We start from the raw sequence: 20,714 nt of genomic DNA, 5'->3' as shown, positions 1-20,714 counted from the left end.
AATAATAAAATTAATGAGGGCCAAAGTAATTGTGGCGCAAGTTTGTTATATTACATACAGCAATCTTACAATAATGGATAATAATAATAAAAAAATAATAAATATGATTAAGCGAACTTCTTTTAATATATTTCCGATTGATTTTTTTATCATATACATACAATTTATTTTTACAAAAGATAAACCACAAAGAGGAACCAAAACGTATAAATTCATTATACTGTCATTGATTATTGTAAAATTATTATATATAATTACATATAATAATGACATTGCGTCACAATTACCTTTGCTTTGGCTTTTATTAGCTCGATTTTTTGATAATTTTATATTGCAGAGCCAATTCTCTCTTTTGTTATTACATAAATAATTTAATTAATTTAATTAAATTAAGAAATTATTATCTTCAATTGAGAAAGAATATATCAAGATTTTCTGTTTTTTTTTCTTGAATATTATTTTTTTCTAAAATTTTAATCTTTTCCAATCTTCTAATATTATCTAAGTTATTATTATATAATTTTGAAAATATATTAATATATTTATTTTAAATTAAATATTTGATGTATATGCCAAGTATCTGCTCGCGTTGGTGAGTGAAGATTTGCATTTTGCAAGCGAATATGGCGACTTAACTTGTGGCGACCTTGATCATTCGATCGCGATCCTTCGCAAATCCTGTTATTCACGGACGCTTTCTTTGGTCGAAACATCGGCAAAGCCGATAACGCTCATTATGCAACTTTATACAAAATTCACGCAGCTCCGCAGCGTAACATACGCCATGCAAGCCATAATTGAACGTTACATCCCCCGAGTTTTGCATATAATCCTGATATTCGAATATCCCGAATATCCGATCATCAACATTAATGTGCTGCAAACACTTACGATAACGACGACAGTTCATATAAACAATAATGTTACTAATGTGGCAGTGAGAGAGAAACAAATCAAGTGATTTTCCAAACTGCAGTTTCTACTAAATTCATCCAGATAATTTTACGACATTCGATTCTTTTTAGAACAGAAATCTCGGTAACAATCACATATGCATGTTGCATAATTCTATATTTTTTGCAATGTTTAATTGAATGAATTTCATATGCTTTTATGAACGTACACGAAAGCATCGAATGAGTCACATGTGACTCATGTATAACGTGCTAATAGTGCGTATATCAGTTGGCATGACAGTGTGGATTTAAATTGATTAATTAAAGAAAAGGTCCCATTTGCGTATTATTAATAAAAGTAGCTAAAATATATTACGTTTAATATTTTAGATATTTCCTTCCATTACATCATAATTTTGATGTAATTAACAATGTAACAAAATATATCTTCTTTTATTAATATTAATTAGATAAAGAATTAATCAATAAATGAAAAATTTGGAGCATTATGTATATTCAATTTTTTTTTAATAACAATGTTTCGCGTCTTTTTTCAATTGCAATCAATTTGTTGGCTTTGAAATCAGTCATCACAGAAATCTCGCCAAAAATATCAAATGTCAATATTCAAGATGTATGAATAAGTAAGTCTCGTAAAAAAACTCTTCCTTCCTTGTACTTTAATAATTCATAACAGTACGTGCTCGGAATTAAGATGGATGAAAAAAAGGGAAAAAAGGAAGGAACTATATCAGTGGTACGAAATTACCCATATTGATCGTAAGCGTTTTGCACTGACGTCGAGGAAGAATAAAACTTTTTCTTTTTTTCTTTTTGTATTGTCATGGACTGCTAGAATATATTATGATGACCTAGAACGAGTTGTCAACAATTCGGCTAACCTTACAAGCCGCAGCAAATCCTTTTACTCCCTTTTAGCCCTTTGAAGGACGAACAGGAAAGGGCTTTTAAATCGGATGACGATTAGCGTCACGTGCAAGAGATTTAAGATCTGCCAAATCTGGCGATTACTCGACCGAGCGAAGACCGCTCGCAGAAAGAACAAAAGGAAGATAATAAGAAGAGAGGGAAAGATCAGTTCAAGAGAGCTGAAGTCAAGGTTTGCACCCTCGAGCAAGGACAGACGCGGAAAAATAGTGAGATAGTTGAAGTCCCTGCTCGCTTCGATGAGATACACGGGGGATGAAATATGAACGGAGATCCCGTTAACGATGCATCCTGTGGCAAGAAAAGAGGACGAGCTCTTTAACGCGTGAGTGTCGAGGGTTTTTTTCATGCGCCAACATTAAACGAAGTAGAGTAGGATATATTTCTAATGTTCTTAAAACTAAGGATTTTCTCACAGAATTTTATATACACTTACTCGGATGCGCACGGATACGCAAAATTGTAAGAAAACACTTAACAAAATCGTAAATTTATACACAATGGAAAATAATATTAAATTATACGAAATTAAAAAATAAAAATTACTACACAGACATTCTCATAAATCACTACGCCGTAGGATAAAAAATCTAAGAATTAATAATACATATATATATATAAATAATAATTGTTAAGTACATTTATAAATAATAATTGTTAAGTGCATTTATAAATAATAATTGTTAAGTATATTTATAAAAAAAATAGAATAATATTGTGACAAACTACAGAGTTTCCCGTCACAGAGAGACTCTATTGTACTTTGGTTTCATAATTTTCCGGCGCTTATAGCCGAGAGATAACTTGATATTCTTAAAACTAAAGGACTCCGACGTGCACCTGCCGAAGGGAGAAGCCGCTATCGCTTTTCGCGAGCGTTATGCTCATTTGCATTGCGTGACGAGCCCGCTTTCCGCAAGCCTTTACGTGTTATAAAGCCAGTGTGCGTTGCATGTCGTTACTCCCTCTCTTCGAAAATCTTTTTTTTTCGTTCTCTGTCCCTCTTCCCTTCTCGGTGACTCTTAGCCGTTCTTATCCCGGCGGATTTTGCTTGTACGGCCCTCCGTACTTTTTTTACGTCCCTTCCTAACGAGCAACGTCGAGCGGACTTCTCGACGTCGTTATTGATTAAGTGGCCACGCGAAAGCGCGCCTGGATTCTTTAACGGCGAAATTTTTATTGGCGACTAACTCGCGACGGCAATTTTTCTCCTCTCGGCGGCGACTTTAGGCGTCGAAAAATTTCAAAGCACGAAACCGATGTAATCGCACGACTTAGCATATGTCGTTATTTTTAATGTCAAAAAATTATGTTGCGAAATTTTATTACTCCAAAAACCTGCTTCTTAAAATTATAATTTTTCAGGACATTTTTTTACACTAGCACATTAATAACAATTTATTTAACATAATTATATATATGTATATATATATATATATATAATTATTTATAAAAAGTATTATGAATAATATTAAGAAATCGCCGAAAGATAAAAAGATGTACGCACACATATATAATGGGTGCAATGTACTTACATACAAAATATTTTAAAATAGTGTGATATTATTAAAAAATGAATTAACTGATATAAAAATGTTTGAGAGAAATATTACAGAAAGAGAAATTTTTGAGAAATACTATGAAAATATTACATATTTGAATTTTCCGTTATTATGTAAAAAAGAAATACGATTTCGAGGGAGAAACCGATTATTCGTTCCACATTTATTCCTTACAAATTATAACACAATTATTCTGTTATAATCATCTATTATCCATTTACAAGTAGCCTTATCGTGCTGTCAATCACACACGAACTCTGTATTCTCGCGTATTATATATCAATGCCATTGTTTCATCATTGTAAGTTGCAATTACGAATCATCTTTGAGGGACGACAGGTACAAGCGTTCCCCGATATCGAATGCATTTGCCCGATTGAAAGGGAGGCTATCGGACGAGATGCAAGGGCCAATGGAGAGATCGCTGTTGTACGATAGATCTATCTGCTGTTAGCTGTATACTGAGTGTTCCAAAATTCACTTTATTTTCTCGACATATGTGCTGATTGTTGTTTAAGGAAAATTTGGATATCGTACTTTTCCAATTAATATTTTATTTAAAATATTAATTTTTTTGTAATAAATCTCCGAATAATATATATTATAGAAAATAATACAGTTTAGAATTAAAAAAAGATAAGCAGAAAATATAAGCTATTATTTTTTTTGTATATTATTACAATTTAAATTAAGAGTATTTAATTTTTTTTAACTGTTTATTTGATTAAAAAAATTTTGTTTGCTTAAAATTAATTACTTTTAAATCTAAATTAATTAAAGAATTTGTAACAGAGAGAAAATCTGAGAAAGCTGAGACACCCTGTATATTTTACATCTCTTCCTCCCTTTCCTGTCAACATGCAGGACGCCACGTTTTGACGTAATCACTCCTACGTTCAGAAATCCAATTAGCCGACCATTAATAAGGGATTCCTTCTGACGGAAGAGATAATAGTACCTGCCCCATCGTCAGCTGCAGTTGCACCTGCCGGTGCACTGCATCTTGCACCTGTCTTCATTCACGCGGGGATAAATGGCCGATCCCGTGACGCCGCCAGTTGTAAGGAGAACCATTAGTTTCCGGTGATCGCGAATTGAGATCGTCCTTTGTAGGGAACTGCACGATCATGCTCGAGTCTTAGTGCTACACTTTAGCTCCGCGACATTTCTTTGGAGCTATTGAACAGTTTCCTGCTAAGATAAGTACGATTACTGCTGCTTAATCTCAGTTTATACTACTTGGAAAAAGTCTGACTAATTTTAAACTGTACTACTGAATATAAAGTTAAATTTTAATTTCTTAAAATCTGTTATTTAGCTCTCTAATAAATTTTTAGACTAATATATTACACATAATTAATAGTTTAATTTAAAAATTAACACTGTTTAATCTTCATTTACACTACTTGAAATAGACCGACTAATTTTGAATTATACCACTAGGAACGAAAAGTTTGATTATTTCATAAGACCTTTTTCTCTGTGTAATAAATTTATAAATTAGTATGTCACAAAGTATCGTTTATAATTATATACTGTTGAATCTCTATTCATACTATACTTTAAAAAGTCTGACTAATTTTAAACTGTACTACTAAACATAAAGTTATATTTTAATTTCTTAAAGTCTGTTATTTTGCTTTCTAATACATTCTTAGACTAATATATTACACATAATTAATAATTTCATTTAACAATTAGCACTGTTTAATCGTGATTTATACTACTTGAAATAGGCCAACTAATTTTGAATTATACCACTACGAACGAAAAATTTGGTTATTTCTTAAAATCTTTTATTTTTTTCCGTGTAATAAATTCATAAATTAATATGTTACATATAAAATATTGTTTATAGTTATATACTGTTAAATCTCGATTCATACTACTTCAAAAAGTCTGACTAATTTTAAACTGTACTACTGATCATAAAGTTAAATTTTTATTTCCTAAAATCTGTTATTTTGCTCTATAATAGATTCTTAGACTAATATATTATATATAATTAATAGGTCCATATAAAAATTAGCACTGTTTAATCGATTCACATTACTTGAAATAGGCCGACTAATTTTGAATTATACCACTAGGAACGAAAAATTTGATTATTTCTTAAAACCTTTCTTTTCTGTGTGATAAATTCATAAATTGTATGTCACATAAAGTGTCTTTTATAATTATATACTGTTGAATCTCGATTCATACTACTTTAAAAAGTCTGACTAATTTTAAACTGAATTCCTGAATATAAAGTTAGATTTTTATTTATTAAAATCTGTTATTTTGATCTCTAATACATTCTTGAACAAATATATTACACATAATTAATAATTTCATTTAAAAGTTAGCACTGTTTAATCTTGATTTATACTACTTGAAATAAGTCGAATAATTTTGAATTATACCATTAGGAACGAAAAATTTGATTATTTCTTAAAACTTTTCTTTTCTGTGTGATAAATTCATAAATTAGTATGTCACATAAAGTGTCTTTTATAATTATATACTGTTGAATCTCGATTCATACTACTTCAAAAAGTCTGACTAATTTTAACCTGTATTTTTATTTTTTTTAATCTGTTATTTTGCTCTATAATAGATTTTTAGACAAATATATTACACATAATTAATAATTTCATTTAAAAATTAGCACTGTTTAATCTTGATTTACACTACTTGAAATAGGCCAAATAATTTTGAATTATACTACTAGTAACGAAAAATTTGATTATTTCATAAAACTTTTTTTCTGTGTGATAAATTCATAAATTAATATGTCACATAAAGTTTCGTTTATAATTATATACTGTTAAATCTTGATTTATACTACTTCAAAAAGTCTGATTAATTTTAAACTGTACTACTGAACATAAAGTAAGATTTTTATCTTTTAAAATCTGTTATTTTGCTCTCTAATAAATTTTTAGACTAATATATTACACAAAATTAATAGTTCCATTTAAAAATTAACATTGTTTAATCTTGATTTATACTACTTGAAATAGGCCTAATTTTGAATTATACTACTAGAAACGAAAAATTTGATTTTTTTAAAACTTTTTTTTTTGTAATAAATTCGTAAATTAGAATGTTACATAAAGTTTCGTCTTTAATTACATATTGTTGAATCTTGATTTATTCTACCTCAAAATGGCTGACTAATTTTGACTCGTACCACTAGTAAAAGTAATTCTGCGATTAATTTTTTGATTACTACTTTTTAATATTTTTACTGTATTATACATAATGTTTAACAATCTACAAGTATAGAAATAACTGTTTTATTGACAATTATAAAAATTATAAAACAATTATAAATGCAATTTTTAAAATTTTGTGTATTAAAATTTATTGAATTCATTATGTTTCAAAATATCGATTACACTCTTAATCTTGATTCTGCAAATTTATTAAAGTACAAATTATTTGACGAAAAATAGCTTTAATAACAATTTACTGAAAATTATTTCTACTAACGATCGTTAAACGTGGTCTTAATAATTTTCATTTCTAAGCCGCTTAGGATCGCTTACACTGCGGATCCTTTGTGGATAAATTCAACATTATTCGTAGCAGACTTTCTAAAATTAGATATTTATGTAAATAATTTATTAGCTTTTCCTGTATATATTTATTCATGCATTCGCAAATATCCGAATAATTGTATTAGCGCGTATCTGCCTTTAAAGCGAAATTATTTCAGAACGCAATTTCGGAACGCGACGTAATACGGATGTACTTCTAACCATGGATTAATATGGTAGAAGAGGCACGTACCGCATAATACAAGAGAGCGTAAATTAGAACAGCCATCGAGCTGCCGGTGAATTTCGTCGTGTGGCACGGCTCGGTATTAATTAAAGCATAACGTTAAACAACCCAGCGTAAACAGCGGAATGTTACATTCAGCATAAAATCGCGGCAACTCACAATCGATTTGATTACTTCGATTAGCATTAATTATTTCGGTAAGGCAAATTATTATATTAAAAATATTTTTTTTTGAAGAAAAAATTATTGAGCCATAGCTAACGATTGCATAAAGAAAAATTTAAAAGTCAGAAAATATCTGTTATGCAATGTGAAAACGTTTAAAATATCATATACTTTTTATATATTTATTATTTAAAAGGGTTTATTAATTAAAAGAACATACATCCAATAGAATTATTATCGTTATGCAAAGTAAAATCTTCTTTATTAAATGTCCCTATTAATTGATTTAACCAAGAATAATTCAACAGAAATTCTCTCTGTAAAATTATCTAATTTGAATTTTAAAAATGGTTTGGGTTTATTCAACTTTATTAAAATCTCTGTTGGATTATTTGGCATTTCTACTGCGGGGACTGATTTTTCGCTAAAGAAACAAATGAGAAAGAATTTCGCAGAAGATTATTTTATGTATATTATATATGTATTATTTTGTGTGGATGTGTGTGTCTGTGTGTGCGAGTGTGCTCTGAGGTAGAATTAAATAAAATATTATCCAGGGAAAAAATTAAGCACGTGTCGGCTGATGTTAAAGCACAGCGAGAGATAAGCAGTACAATCCGCGAGGTAAAAAAGTAGGAGTTACATATCCGCAGCATACAATACTGTTGCGAATCTGCCAGATAATCCCGATGGAAAAAAACGCCACGCAGCACATTTGCATTCAAAGCTGGATTATTCTGGCAGAGAAACAGAACACACACGTAGCAATTAAAAGCTTCTCTGACTTCTCGTCGTAACAAAATTATGATAATGTATCAAAAACTAAAATAAGTATAACCAGCGACTTTCACATACTCGACCATTCCATTAAATCCACAAATTATACAACGCAGAACTTTTAAATAATGAGCTAGTCTGTGTATTGAAATTCTTTGCAGAGTTATAATTTCCAAAAATGAATTATAAATTACTGTATTAACTATAATTACTACACTCTTTTTATTTTTTCATAATATTTAAAATGTTTATTTCTTTCTCTTACACACATTTTTAATAAAATTATAGCATTTAATATAGCAGATTAAATTTTGAAAAGTAATCGAGAGTTGAAAAAATGTTTTTAAAGATTTGTATACCGCTGATTTAAATTATTTATAAATTCTAACTTAATTCTCTTTATATTTTTATGCGATCATGCTTGCCATTTTACTAGCTGTAGACAAAAAGGAACCGTGAAACATAGCGAGGATGTGTCTGGCCAGGTTTTTAAGCTAATTGAATGGAATTGCGCGAAGCAGTAATGACCCAAACACTGGCTGGACAAAAGCCCAGTGCAATAATTCATTTTACGTATTGGCTCGTGCTAATTGTAGTCCCGAGTTTCTCGCGCGCTGCGGGTTAATTACCGAATACGGATACGCCGCAATGTGCGCAATATCTTTACTGTCGCATACCGCGCGACATATCACAAGTATCCTACAAAATACTTGTAGGTATACTTTTGAAGTACATACAAATAATCACTACGTGAATTTCAGAAATCTATCTATATTAATATGTGAAAATCAGATATATCGTCGCAATTATAAAAATTATCTAAATGAAAAGAAGATAAAAATTCTTTTGACAATATTAAGATCATAAAATCACTATTAAAATCAGTTTACGTTGAAATAAAAAAATATATAATCAAGTTAAGAGTGTATATTTTTAATTGAGATTGTTTTTAAAAACCTACATATATACAAATTAAATAAATCATCAACATGTTTTTTTTTTTTCAAACACCAAAGATATCATCCGTTGAATTCGTCGAAAGTTTTATTCCACGTTGTAAGCTACGCCGGCTCGTCACGGCGAAGTTATTCGCGCAAGATTCCAGCTTCCACGCGGAATTTAATCTCATTGAAAATCTCGCTCGGCGCGAAACGAGCGGACGAAACGCCGGCGACGAGAAATCTGGTCGGGCCACGTGGCGCACCAGAAAGATATCACCAAAAATCGCTCCCAGCCTCACGGATTTCTACGCCGGAAATTAAAGATTCAACGAGCCGAGGGTAATTTTGGGGACGGGGAACAAGGATTGCGCTTGGAGGGTGAGCGGGAGAGGGTTGAAAATGGAAATCGATGCCGAATTCGGTCTGGTAGAAGGTAGGGAATGAAGAAAATGGGGAAGGGATACATTCGACGGTCGTTAAATCGTATTCGAGAGAAACTCGAATTCTGTAAGAACAACTATCGATAGTGAAGCGGAAAATACGTGTGTTTTTTGCGCAGATCATACTTTCGCGGAGAGAATTTATTTGGATCATTGTATAACGATCTAGATTTTATAATACCATAACTGTTTTTGCTTCTTTTATCTGTACATTTCTTTTAAGCAAGATACCTTTTCGTAAACACAAATCTAATCGATTCTGATTAATTTAATACATAAACAGAAAGTCAAAATGACAACATTGATAATGAAATAAAATTACTGAAAAAATCATTCTTCATTTTTTATCATCGAATTTATAATCATACTGGAACATTAGATATCAAGCAAAAATATTATTATAATAATATATGATTATTAAATATTTAATAAGTGCTAGAAGTTAAAATTTTCTTAAAATAAAATCTGCTTTCAATTAATATTGCTTTGAACTAAACTTTTCTATAAACGCACTGATTGAGATGCTCGATTTTCAGGAGGAGTGCGCGTCAATGATGCAAGATCTCAGTGACAAGATCAACAACAAGCACCACGAAGTGCACACGCATCCGCTGCTCTCGATCTTTAAGATGGCCGAGGTCGAGGTAAAAATGCCGTATACTAACGAGGCGGCTGTCTTCAGGTCATCGTCAGCGCTTCTCGTCGTTCTACTGACAGTCGGCCTTTTCGGTTCGACGTGTCTCTTCGGTTCGTGACAGGGACACCGGGACACCGTAAAAAATTTATATCGAACGTCTCCCTCGCGAAGGATCGCCACGTGTCGCGCGCACACGATCACGGCGAGTCTGACAGCGGAGTCCATCCGGACGAAGGAGGACTCGTGGCCTTGAAGGCCATAGATCAACGAAGAGAAGAGTTATTTTCCTTCTCCTCGATCGCCGTGCAGATCTATATATTGTATGGATTAATCGACAGATCTGCACGACGATCTCTGCACGTTTTTTGCCGATCACGAATCGCTCATCGCGCCGTTCAAGATATTATTAAATATATATTAATGTTTAATGGTATTTTTGTTATTGTACCTCGATACGCAGCCTTCTCGAACTTCATCCTTAACCCTTTTACTGCCACGATCTGAATGATTCCGAATTTAATACTGAAACGTGCAATAATTTTTAATTAACGTTGAACTTTCATATGGAAAATTATTTTCCTTAAAAGACACAAGATGCTAAATTTGCAAAGAGAAATGTTCTTATTTTCAGCATATTCTTGTCTATTTTTTTTTTTTATTTTATCTTATTTATTTATTTATTTATTTATTTATTTATATACACTTTCTCTCTTTACTATATAATTATATAAAGAATATTAGGATACACTATGAAAAAGCTGCACATGTTTAAAATTGCACTAAAGTTGCCAATATACATATAATTGCGATTTTAGAATTGTCTTATTTTCATAATGCATATTAGAGAAAATTGATAATTTACACAAATACTTTTACAAAATATTTATTGCAAGTTGCAGCATTTTGAAAACATTTAATACGGATGCTAATACATAATAACTCCTTCTGGATAAAAATACTATAGTGGATAATCTGTATAGAAGGTAGTGCTATTACGGTATTCGAAGGGTTAGCGACGAATGATCGATGATGCTCTCGACAATTGGCATCGCTTTGAGATCGAGTTTGATACGAGAACAAGATTGACACGAAATACATATGTCGAATGCGCGAAATCAAATGGGAATCATCGGCCGACCGTATTTTCATTTTACGCGTTTGGTATGTAATTCGCCGTCAGAAGTGTCTTGTGACGAGATTGTCGCGCGATCGACATGCAACCGACGTAACTTCGACACGAGTTGCATCACAAGCATTAACAATCGTGCGCGGTGCTGATGATGTTTGGTTACACGGTGATTTGCAAGCGAATGATTAGTGAAGAATAATTGATGAGATATGCAAGCATTGGAAAACATTGAGAAAAATAAACTAAATAATCGAAATTTTTGCGTTTTAACACATAAAGTTAGCTATAGGTATAAAAATGATATATATTCTATATAAAATGTATATAGAATAAAAGTTTTCCTCGATGCCTAATCTCAATTGGCAGAAATATTACACTTGTTAGAATCATGTTGAGGTAGATCAATTAACGCAGAGTTTGCGGATATAACTACGAATAAAATACTTTGTTGCAAATTGTTGAAGAATATTACATATACATATATACTTGAAGTATTTATTTTTAAATGTTAAAAACTTTCGCGATTATATAATTGTTGATATCATATCGCAATGTTAGTGTAAACGAAAGCCAAACATTTCGCACGAAGTCAGCATTGCACTTTTATTGCAATCGATCAGGTAACAATCTCAACAAGTTAATCGAAAAGAATACAGGAATATAAAAAAAAATCGATAAGTAAAATAAATAAAAAAAAATTATAGTTTTGAAATTAGCCTTGCGCGAGGAACGTCCAAGAGAGAAGAAATCGAGATAGAAGAACGGTGAGCGCGATTCGGGATCGTTCGGAACTAGAAATATGACGCGTGTATAATAAATCGATCGTAGCCCGAGAGATGCAGTCTGTATAAATGGCTAAGCACTGATCTACTGTATAATTATAATGGCCAAGCAACGCAAATCTCCTCCCGTACTGGACCATTAGGTGTTTGTTAAAGTTGAAACCTAAACCTGAAACCACACGTGCATCTGCGGTGAGCGGTCGCGAGAGGCTCGAGTGTATAGATAAATGTAGATTGTTGATAGTAACATAAGTATAAAAAAAAGGTGTGTAATAGAGGTAGGCTAAAAATACGATCGAACGAGAAAAGTCGATCGTGGCCCGCTCGTTTTCAAGTTTCCTCGCGTCGATGTGCAATGTGTATTTCGCATCGAATCGATCGTAACAAAAATAATTTCTTTATTTTTTTATTATCTGCATTATTTCGAGTCGCATTTATAAATAAATATCATTAGAAAAGTATAGGTGTCCCATATTTAAAAAAGGCAAATCCAATCAGATTTTTAGCTAATAAAAGATGGCCTCAAAAACTGATAATTATTAATATCTCTCGTCTTACTACATTGTTATATAAATTCTCGAATATATTCTACTTATATTTTTATTAAAAATCAAATTTGATACAAATCTAATATATGACTTATTGATTTATTATATTTAGAATAAAAGCAACCATATCATTGAAAAGTAGACATAATTTTTTTCTCACTTCTAACAAAAAAATTAATTTATTCGTTGAACATCCGAACGATATGAGAATTATTCATAATGTGGGTATACTTTTATTCTCTTCGCTCTTTTATCTGTTGTATTTGTGTCATTGATTATTTTATCAGTCGATGACACAGAGAAGAGCGACAAATATCAATGCGAAACGACGCCTCGAGTCGCTTCACATCGCGTCTCCGTAATTACGACGCGCAATGTCAATAGTTCGTGACTGTGGGACTATGGGTATTCTGTATAAACGGTCGATTTGTCAGCTTGAATGACGAGAGAAGGATACGAAGCGGAAAACTTGTAAACGGTAGGCGAATGCTTGACATTTACAAATTACTCAGAAATTCACAAACTGGAATTATTCAGCAGCCTGGAGAAGTCCTTCCACTGGCTTGATCATAATCTCGATACCGACAATTAATAATCCCCAAGATTCCAATAATTATCCCTTCCTGCGACGGATTCGTCATTACTATTACGCTCTTTTTCAGACGGCACGATAATATAATGAGTTTAGTGCATTTCAAGAATCTCTCGAAAATAATCTGAATTTTTTATCATTAATTTATTTTTAATTTAATTTTAAGTAACAAAAACTGTTAAATGTATTTAATCTTAATACAATTCTAAATGCATCAAGATTTATTTATCATTGATGTAAATCATAGAAGTTGAGTAGCTGAATATTAATGATAAAATTTCAAATAAGATTTTTTTAAAAAACATTTATTCGCTTTTTAATTGCACTAAAAAATTATTACACAAATTACATCTTATTATATATAATAATTTATTTTTTATACTCAAATGCTCAACTAATTATAAAAGTGAAAATACATATTGTTAATCATATTTTAAATCTCATTCTCTTTCTTATCTCAATCGTATAAAAATATTGTTTTAATTTTATAATTTCTTTTACTTTTGTTTAAAAATGTCCGTTTTCTATATAATTATCTATTAATTATTTGTCTTTCTATTTTTATTAAAAGAATTGTAATCAATAAATGAAAAGAATAAATCTCTGAAAATGGAAACGGATTATACACGAAAAGTCGATCAAAATGCAACGAATGAAACGATTATTACGAGGACTTTCGTTATCCTTGCGACTTTCGCCATCCGAACAAAGTAATGAGAATCCGTCAGATGGAATCCCGAGGATTATAATTGCGCTGAAACTTCAGGCGAATTCATGTGACCCTCCGGAGTTAACTAACGGAAACTCGCTAGACAATGTAGCGGCAGGAACAATACGGCAAATAAATAGAGCCCTTCTATGCGTACGATATACTCTATAAATACATATTATGTAAGTGCATATACATATATAAATATAAATATATAGGTAAAGCGAGAAATAAAGGCGGACAGCCGACGCGCTCTGGCTGTCATATTGTTTGTACATGGACGACAAGTACGAATAAGACGACAAGTTATAATATATGGTAATTCAATTAGGTGGCATTCGTCGATCTTAGGCGCGAATGTAATGTTGCGTCTTTTTTGTCGGAGTCCTGCGTGCGAAATGCGAGAGTGCGTTTGTGCGCGAGCCAATTTTATTTTCTGCGCTCTCTTCCCCATTATCCCCGTTATATATTATATTAGAAATATATAACGTAAGTGATATTATAAAACGAACGACAAAATAATTACATAAACATGAATATTGAAGTTTTATTATTTCGTATTCTGCTTTAGTATCAACAACTTTCTACTTTGAGACGTAAAATTAATTGAAAACTGATGTATATACTCACAGTTTATGTATAAGCGTAACATTAAAACAGTTTGCATCAATTTTTAGTTAATTTTAAGTCCGTGCTATTTGTAAATTTGCGATACACATATGAAACAAATAGAAATTAATATTTTCATTTTAGATGTACAATAAAACGAGGAATATACTCAGAAGTATAATAGTTTAATAGTTTAACTGATTTTTATTCGATGTATTTATTGATTTTTGACTAATAACTTATTCTTTAACGAAACAGAAAATAAATATTCTATTGAGGAAAAAGAGCGCAGGGTAGATTGTGCGTGCGCGACGTGGAAAAGCAATAATGTATAAAGTTTAGGAACCGCGGGCACATCGCTCAAAGAGACAGCAGATGTTAATGTCACGTTATACATACACGCACGTAGCAAGAATATATGTTGACTAGTTAAAAAGCGGCGAGGTTAATCGTTTCAGCGGCGACGAGATGGACTCTTCGGGAAAAATCGATCGAGAGACATAAGATAAGTTTCTCAATTTCGATCAATCTCGAAGACATGGACCAAATGCGATAATCTCGCAAGAAGTGGATCAAGGTTGAAGGATCAAGATTGAGAGAGTCCTCTTTCAATCCGAAATGCGAAAATATGACGTGATAATATCAAACGAATGCACGCATAAACGTCTCGAATTTGTGCCGTAAATAATTGTTATATTGCGAATCATGTTAAATCATGTTAAATCCAATTGATATGCATGCCCAATTAATGCATATATAAAAAATTTAACACAGGAGTTCAATTCAATTTGTTTAATATGACACTTGATAGAAATGCAAATTACATACTTTGTTGTTCTTGAATTATATCTTCGTTAATTTAATGCCTACTATATTAATTCGGTGTATTTAATAACGTGCTTTCATTAATTATTTTCCATAGAAATGTCATATATATCAATTAATTTCGCACATTTGTGTGATATCGCGTTTGCATATTTTAATTAATAAAACGTGCATTCGAAATCATGCCGGATTTGAAGTAAATCTTCGCTTGGATATTGCATGATCGTTATTCTCAGAATTTTTTATATTCGACCTTGATCGACACGGGGTGTCTCGAAGATACGCCTGAGTAAGGATGACTCTCTCGCGGACTCGACGGCGTTTGCTCGAAGGCGCTTGCTGCATCGGACTGTAAATATGTAGTTGCGCAAAAAAATAACGCCCCCGGCGATCGTAGAACGCCGATTATAGAAGCACGAATCAGCCGATAAGAACCATTACCGCTCAATTACTAATCACTGGCAAGGTACTTTTGACGCACTGTTCGCTAAGAGGGCGAGGTAGCTTTAATACTGCTGCGTTCGACGGATGCAACTTTTCTCCGCGAAGCACGGACATTTCGCAGATGTGCATATCAATTCGCACATACATTTGCAAACAAGCTCTATTTTATTACGAGAGATTTTCTTACGAATTTATAATACACAAGAATTCTCTTATTGTATATTTAATTATATGCGAAATCTTTTATTTGGAGAGATTTTGTTATATTATTTTATATATAACATGCATGAAAAACGTATCGTGTGTTCTTTTTAATATTTTCTCTCTCCTGTACTTTTTAATTTTATTTAATTCCTTGCAAAATAAAGTTCTGTATATGTAATTTTCTGCAAATGTCTTGCCATCAGAAACAGTTTCTTTTGCAATTTTTTGGTTCCCTCGATAAATACGCTGGTCGTATAAAGCGTATATACATGCGCAATGGTATTAATCTAGACGTTGCGCGTGTATCTATTCGCAGCCATCTCATACGGTCCAGCTGAATCAGATAATCAAATACCCGACGCTAAAGTCGTGGAGACTACATGCGGCCTAATTACTCTCCGTAACATATTGCGCGTTAGATACATGCGCACGTCGAGACATTACGATTTCGGCGGTCAACGATAAGAAATATATCCTAGCTCGCTATAGATCTCATAAATATGGCAAGACGCTCCGTCACTAATACTGTCACATTTTATCATAAATACACATCTTAACATAGCCTAATAAAAAATTTGTCAGTACTATTTGCTAAAGAAAAATTGTTTTCTGTTATCAAAATCAGAGAAATATAATATTCACTTGTGTTTTGATATATATATATATATATATAGTTTTACTCTTGTTCTCTCCTCCTCTATTCGAATAATTTTATTTTAATTAATTTTTCTTCTCTCTCTCTCTCTCTCTCTCTCTCTCTCTCTCTCTCTCTCTCTCTCTCTCTCTCTTATGTCTTATTGTTAGTTAACATTTCCCATATTATCGTTACATTATATAATTTCCGTGTTTCGTGCGAGCATGAAAATGACTGCTTAATTGTAAAAACCGACACGAGAGCGATGCAATAATTACGCATGCATGCGAGATCGCGCACATGTGTGTGAGTATGTGTGACCGATGCGTCGAAGGACATGTATTATATAAAGGGTTCGCTTTGTGACTGCGACGTTACTTTGTGAAAAAATAACACGCGATAATCCTGCTTGAAATAATTTGACAAAACTTCCACATTCTTCAAATTTAGTCGCCTCTTGCGTTAATATAAAATTTTATATTACATTTTGTTTATAATTCTAAAATTTATAAAATTTACAAAACAGTGTGTTTTATGAATGCCAAGATAATTGTCAGTTGTAAATCTTATTTATTAAATCAAATAAATTTATTGAAAAATTAATTACTAGTAAATCGTAAAAAAAAATCACAAAATAGCAATCTATACGCTGTAAATTACATAATTCAAAGTTTAATTTTGCGTAAAAACCAAAAGTTTTAATATTAATAATTGTATCGCGCTAGTTATAAAATCAATATTGTTCTATTTAATGTACATACATATTAGACTTTATTGTAAATTATCTTAATAATTTCTCATACATTTCAGTTTCATGCATCTTGAACAATTTTTCGTATCATAATTTATGGTAAACTAAATTCCATAATTATTTATAAATTGTCCTCTTAAGCAAAATGTTCAACAAAGCAATGTCGCAATTACAAGGTGTGTAATTTTACTTCAAGATATTAATTCTTCCAAACGAACTGCAGGCGTGGGTCTTCGTACAAACCGTGTGAATTCTGACTTTCCCGCATATCATACTGTATATTAATCATTGCGATTCGCACGATTATATATACTGCGCGTTTGATCATACTGATCCAATAACTTCACAAAATTCTCGTGAGAATACGCGCTCTTCTATAAAATGTTCTACAATTCTTCGTCAATTATTGTAATTTGATGAATTACTTTAGAAAATGTATATACAGAATATTTCAAAAGATTAGCTCAAGCGCGAATATAATCGAGAATGTTTGAATCAAATGACTAAATCGTATCAATTGCTCATTCAAGCAATTGCGCTCTATTACGATTCAATCTACGTGTTTCTTTAAAACGTTATGTATTAATGAAGTTAATTCAGAGAAATGTTCTTAAATAAAAATCTTTCTTTAGAAAACTTTTGAAAGTTGTTACAATGCCACAAATTGGCTTTAAAGTTTAAAAATTTTACAAGTCCGGTTATTCATAAAATTAAAAGTTAATGGTTACAATAATTTCTAATTCGTTAAAACAATTAAGAAAAGGTCATGAATTTTATAACAAAGTTACAATGATAATCTTAATTAATGATAATTGTAATAATAATTTTACAATGAGTCCTTCCTCAATATATAAAAATGTTTATCACAAATTGTTACAACGCTCCAGAAATAGCGTGTTACATGTTAAAATTTCATAGGACGACGAGGATTTATTATTTTCGATGTGTAATGTTATTCAAGAAATAATCTACAAATTCGATGAAAAGAAGAAGAAAAGAATAAGCTGTCAAACGCAATATGTATGAAACAATTTTTACAATATTATACAATTTAAAAACTTTTACTTTCTTTATGCGTTGTCCTTAAGCCATGTGTATATCATGTATATGTGCATCAATTATGTATAAAATATATTACGCATTTTCTTAGTAATATGAAAAAATATTAAATTAAATTAAAATATACATTAATTATCAAATATGCATATATATTTTGATTTTAATTATAAATAAATTGACAAACTAATAACAAAAAATATATATTGGTATATATTAATTGTCATTATTATTATAAGTGCACATACATATATGTATTACACACATTTTAATTCAGTTTGACGATTATAAGATATAAAATTACAAAAATATTTACTTTGTAATAAAATATTTCTTCTGTTAATATAAAAACCTTCGATTTTTACTAAGTGTCAATATTTTATACAGTTTTAAACATGTAATTTATTGTTTGCGATAATATAGATATTTGCATTCGATGCATAATGGCTTAAGGTATTACAGCTTTATATTATAAACATCAGAATATAACAATTTGTCTGTAACTGTCAATTATGTCATATCCAACGAGATTTGTCGTTCTCTTACAACTTTGAGATTTATATCGTAAATGATAAATAATTAATAATTAGGAGAGCTTGGTAAGATGTTATAAAATACGAATTAATTTAGTTACTAAGCAATTGTGATGTACGAAGACCCGCGAAATCAATTTATGTCAGCAATAATTTTAAACATATTTTGCAAATGAGATCTGAATACGGGCTAATCGAAATTATTATGACTACTTGATTATTTATTAATTGTTAGAATTAATTAATTCCTTGCGTCCAATATATCCAATTTATTTTAATTAAAAAAAAATGTTTATCAAAAATTAGTTGTATAAAATTAAATTGTCGAACTATTCGAAAAAGACAATTTCGATAAAATTAAATATTGAGCTGAATATCAATTTTAAACTGCATTGCAGTTATAAATAAATAAAATAAAATTAATTGAAAATTTAAAACAAAACTGATCAATTTAACATATTAAAATAAATATGTATAATGTTATTTTTTTTATTTTACATAGCATTAATTAATATTTGCATGGAATATAAATATTAGATATATCATTTTCAGTATTTATTTTTTAAAAATATCATATTTTTCAATATATTTGACGTTTTACAATATATTTATTATAAAAGTATATTTGTATTTTTTATAGCAATATATATATTTACAAAAAGTATAAGACGCAAGGAATTACATATATGTGTAATTTTACTATTCTCACTGTTCAAAACTGAAGATGATAATTTCTAACTAAACATATCAACGCCTCGTAGAAAAGGCTAATCAAAAAAAGGAATATTCAAATTTCTACTCTGAGTTTGCACAGATTCCGTTTTTTCGATCCTTTCTTTCGCGGAAACACATGCAAGAGCTCGCAAAGCGGCTCGATAATGCGCAGCTTCCAAGGATTATCTTGGGAAAATTAATATATAATACATAAATATGCAGGAGAATCCTGTCTACTAAAAAATTGTTGTTTATTTATTCATCACGTAACACCAAATATTTCCTTTTATATTTATATATATCAACATTATTAAAATGCGCGCGCGCAACATACTAAAAATCATGATACCTTTTGAATTATTAGTTTTAGTGCTTCGAAGTGTTAAGAATTATTTTTAGAACTCGTCCAAACCTCTAATAGAATAGAACTCCGTTTCAAAAATCGAGCAGTAAATTTTGGAGAAGATACGTTAAAAACAAACAGTATACATGTATCTTCAACTGGATAACTATAAAATTATGAGAAATTAATTATGAGAATTAACAATGCTAATAATTAAAATCTTGAAAAAATGAAAGAATATGGTTTGGATTATATATAGTAAAGAAAAATTGTAATAAAACTGACATTTGTTTCGAAAATCGAGCAGCAAATCAGCTAATATATGTAAATCTTCTGGCCAAATTAAATCTGCTGAAATAAATAGTATAACGAATATATTTGGCTTAGAAGGCTTATCGAGAATTATACATATATTCAAATAATTTTAAGTTCGTAATTGATTTAGGATGAATGCAATGAAAGTAACAGCATCTTTGGTGAAGACGGAGTACATCTTCATTAAAAATTAAAATCCAGTTTGATTATTTCTTTATTTAAATTATATGTATCGTATTTTAATTTTATATAATAACAAAGACTTTTTTTATGATGAATTAATTTTAAGATCTAATGCCATTTAACAGAACTCAATCACACCCAAAACTAATTTAAAATCAATCCCATCTCGCTTAACTAATAATTAATTATTTTAATTAATTATTTAA

At 30.6% G+C, this 20,714-nt stretch overlaps 1 protein-coding gene across 6 annotated transcripts in view; it reads left to right on the top strand.

The window, feature by feature from the left end:
• Positions 1-14,034, top strand: part of Gfrl (Glial cell line-derived neurotrophic family receptor-like) — a 294,550-nt gene extending 280,516 nt beyond the window's left edge. For all 6 annotated transcript variants that reach the window (XM_083054292.1, XM_083054331.1, XM_083054325.1 and 3 more), the window contains one exon: positions 10,037-14,034. In XM_083054292.1, the coding sequence (XP_082910418.1) occupies positions 10,037-10,255 (219 nt within the window). In that variant the 3' untranslated portion in view covers positions 10,256-14,034. The remainder of the gene's footprint in view (positions 1-10,036) is intronic.
• Positions 14,035-20,714: the final 6,680 nt, after the last annotated feature.

The sequence above is a fragment of the Prenolepis imparis genome, unplaced genomic scaffold (genome assembly GCF_030444845.1).
Source record: "Prenolepis imparis isolate NDT839.2.m4 unplaced genomic scaffold, iyPreImpa1.0 SCAF_1, whole genome shotgun sequence".
NCBI classification, from domain to species: domain Eukaryota; kingdom Metazoa; phylum Arthropoda; class Insecta; order Hymenoptera; family Formicidae; genus Prenolepis; species Prenolepis imparis.
The sequence above is the reverse complement of the archived record's forward strand: the minus strand, read 5'-3'. Positions and strand labels throughout refer to the sequence as shown.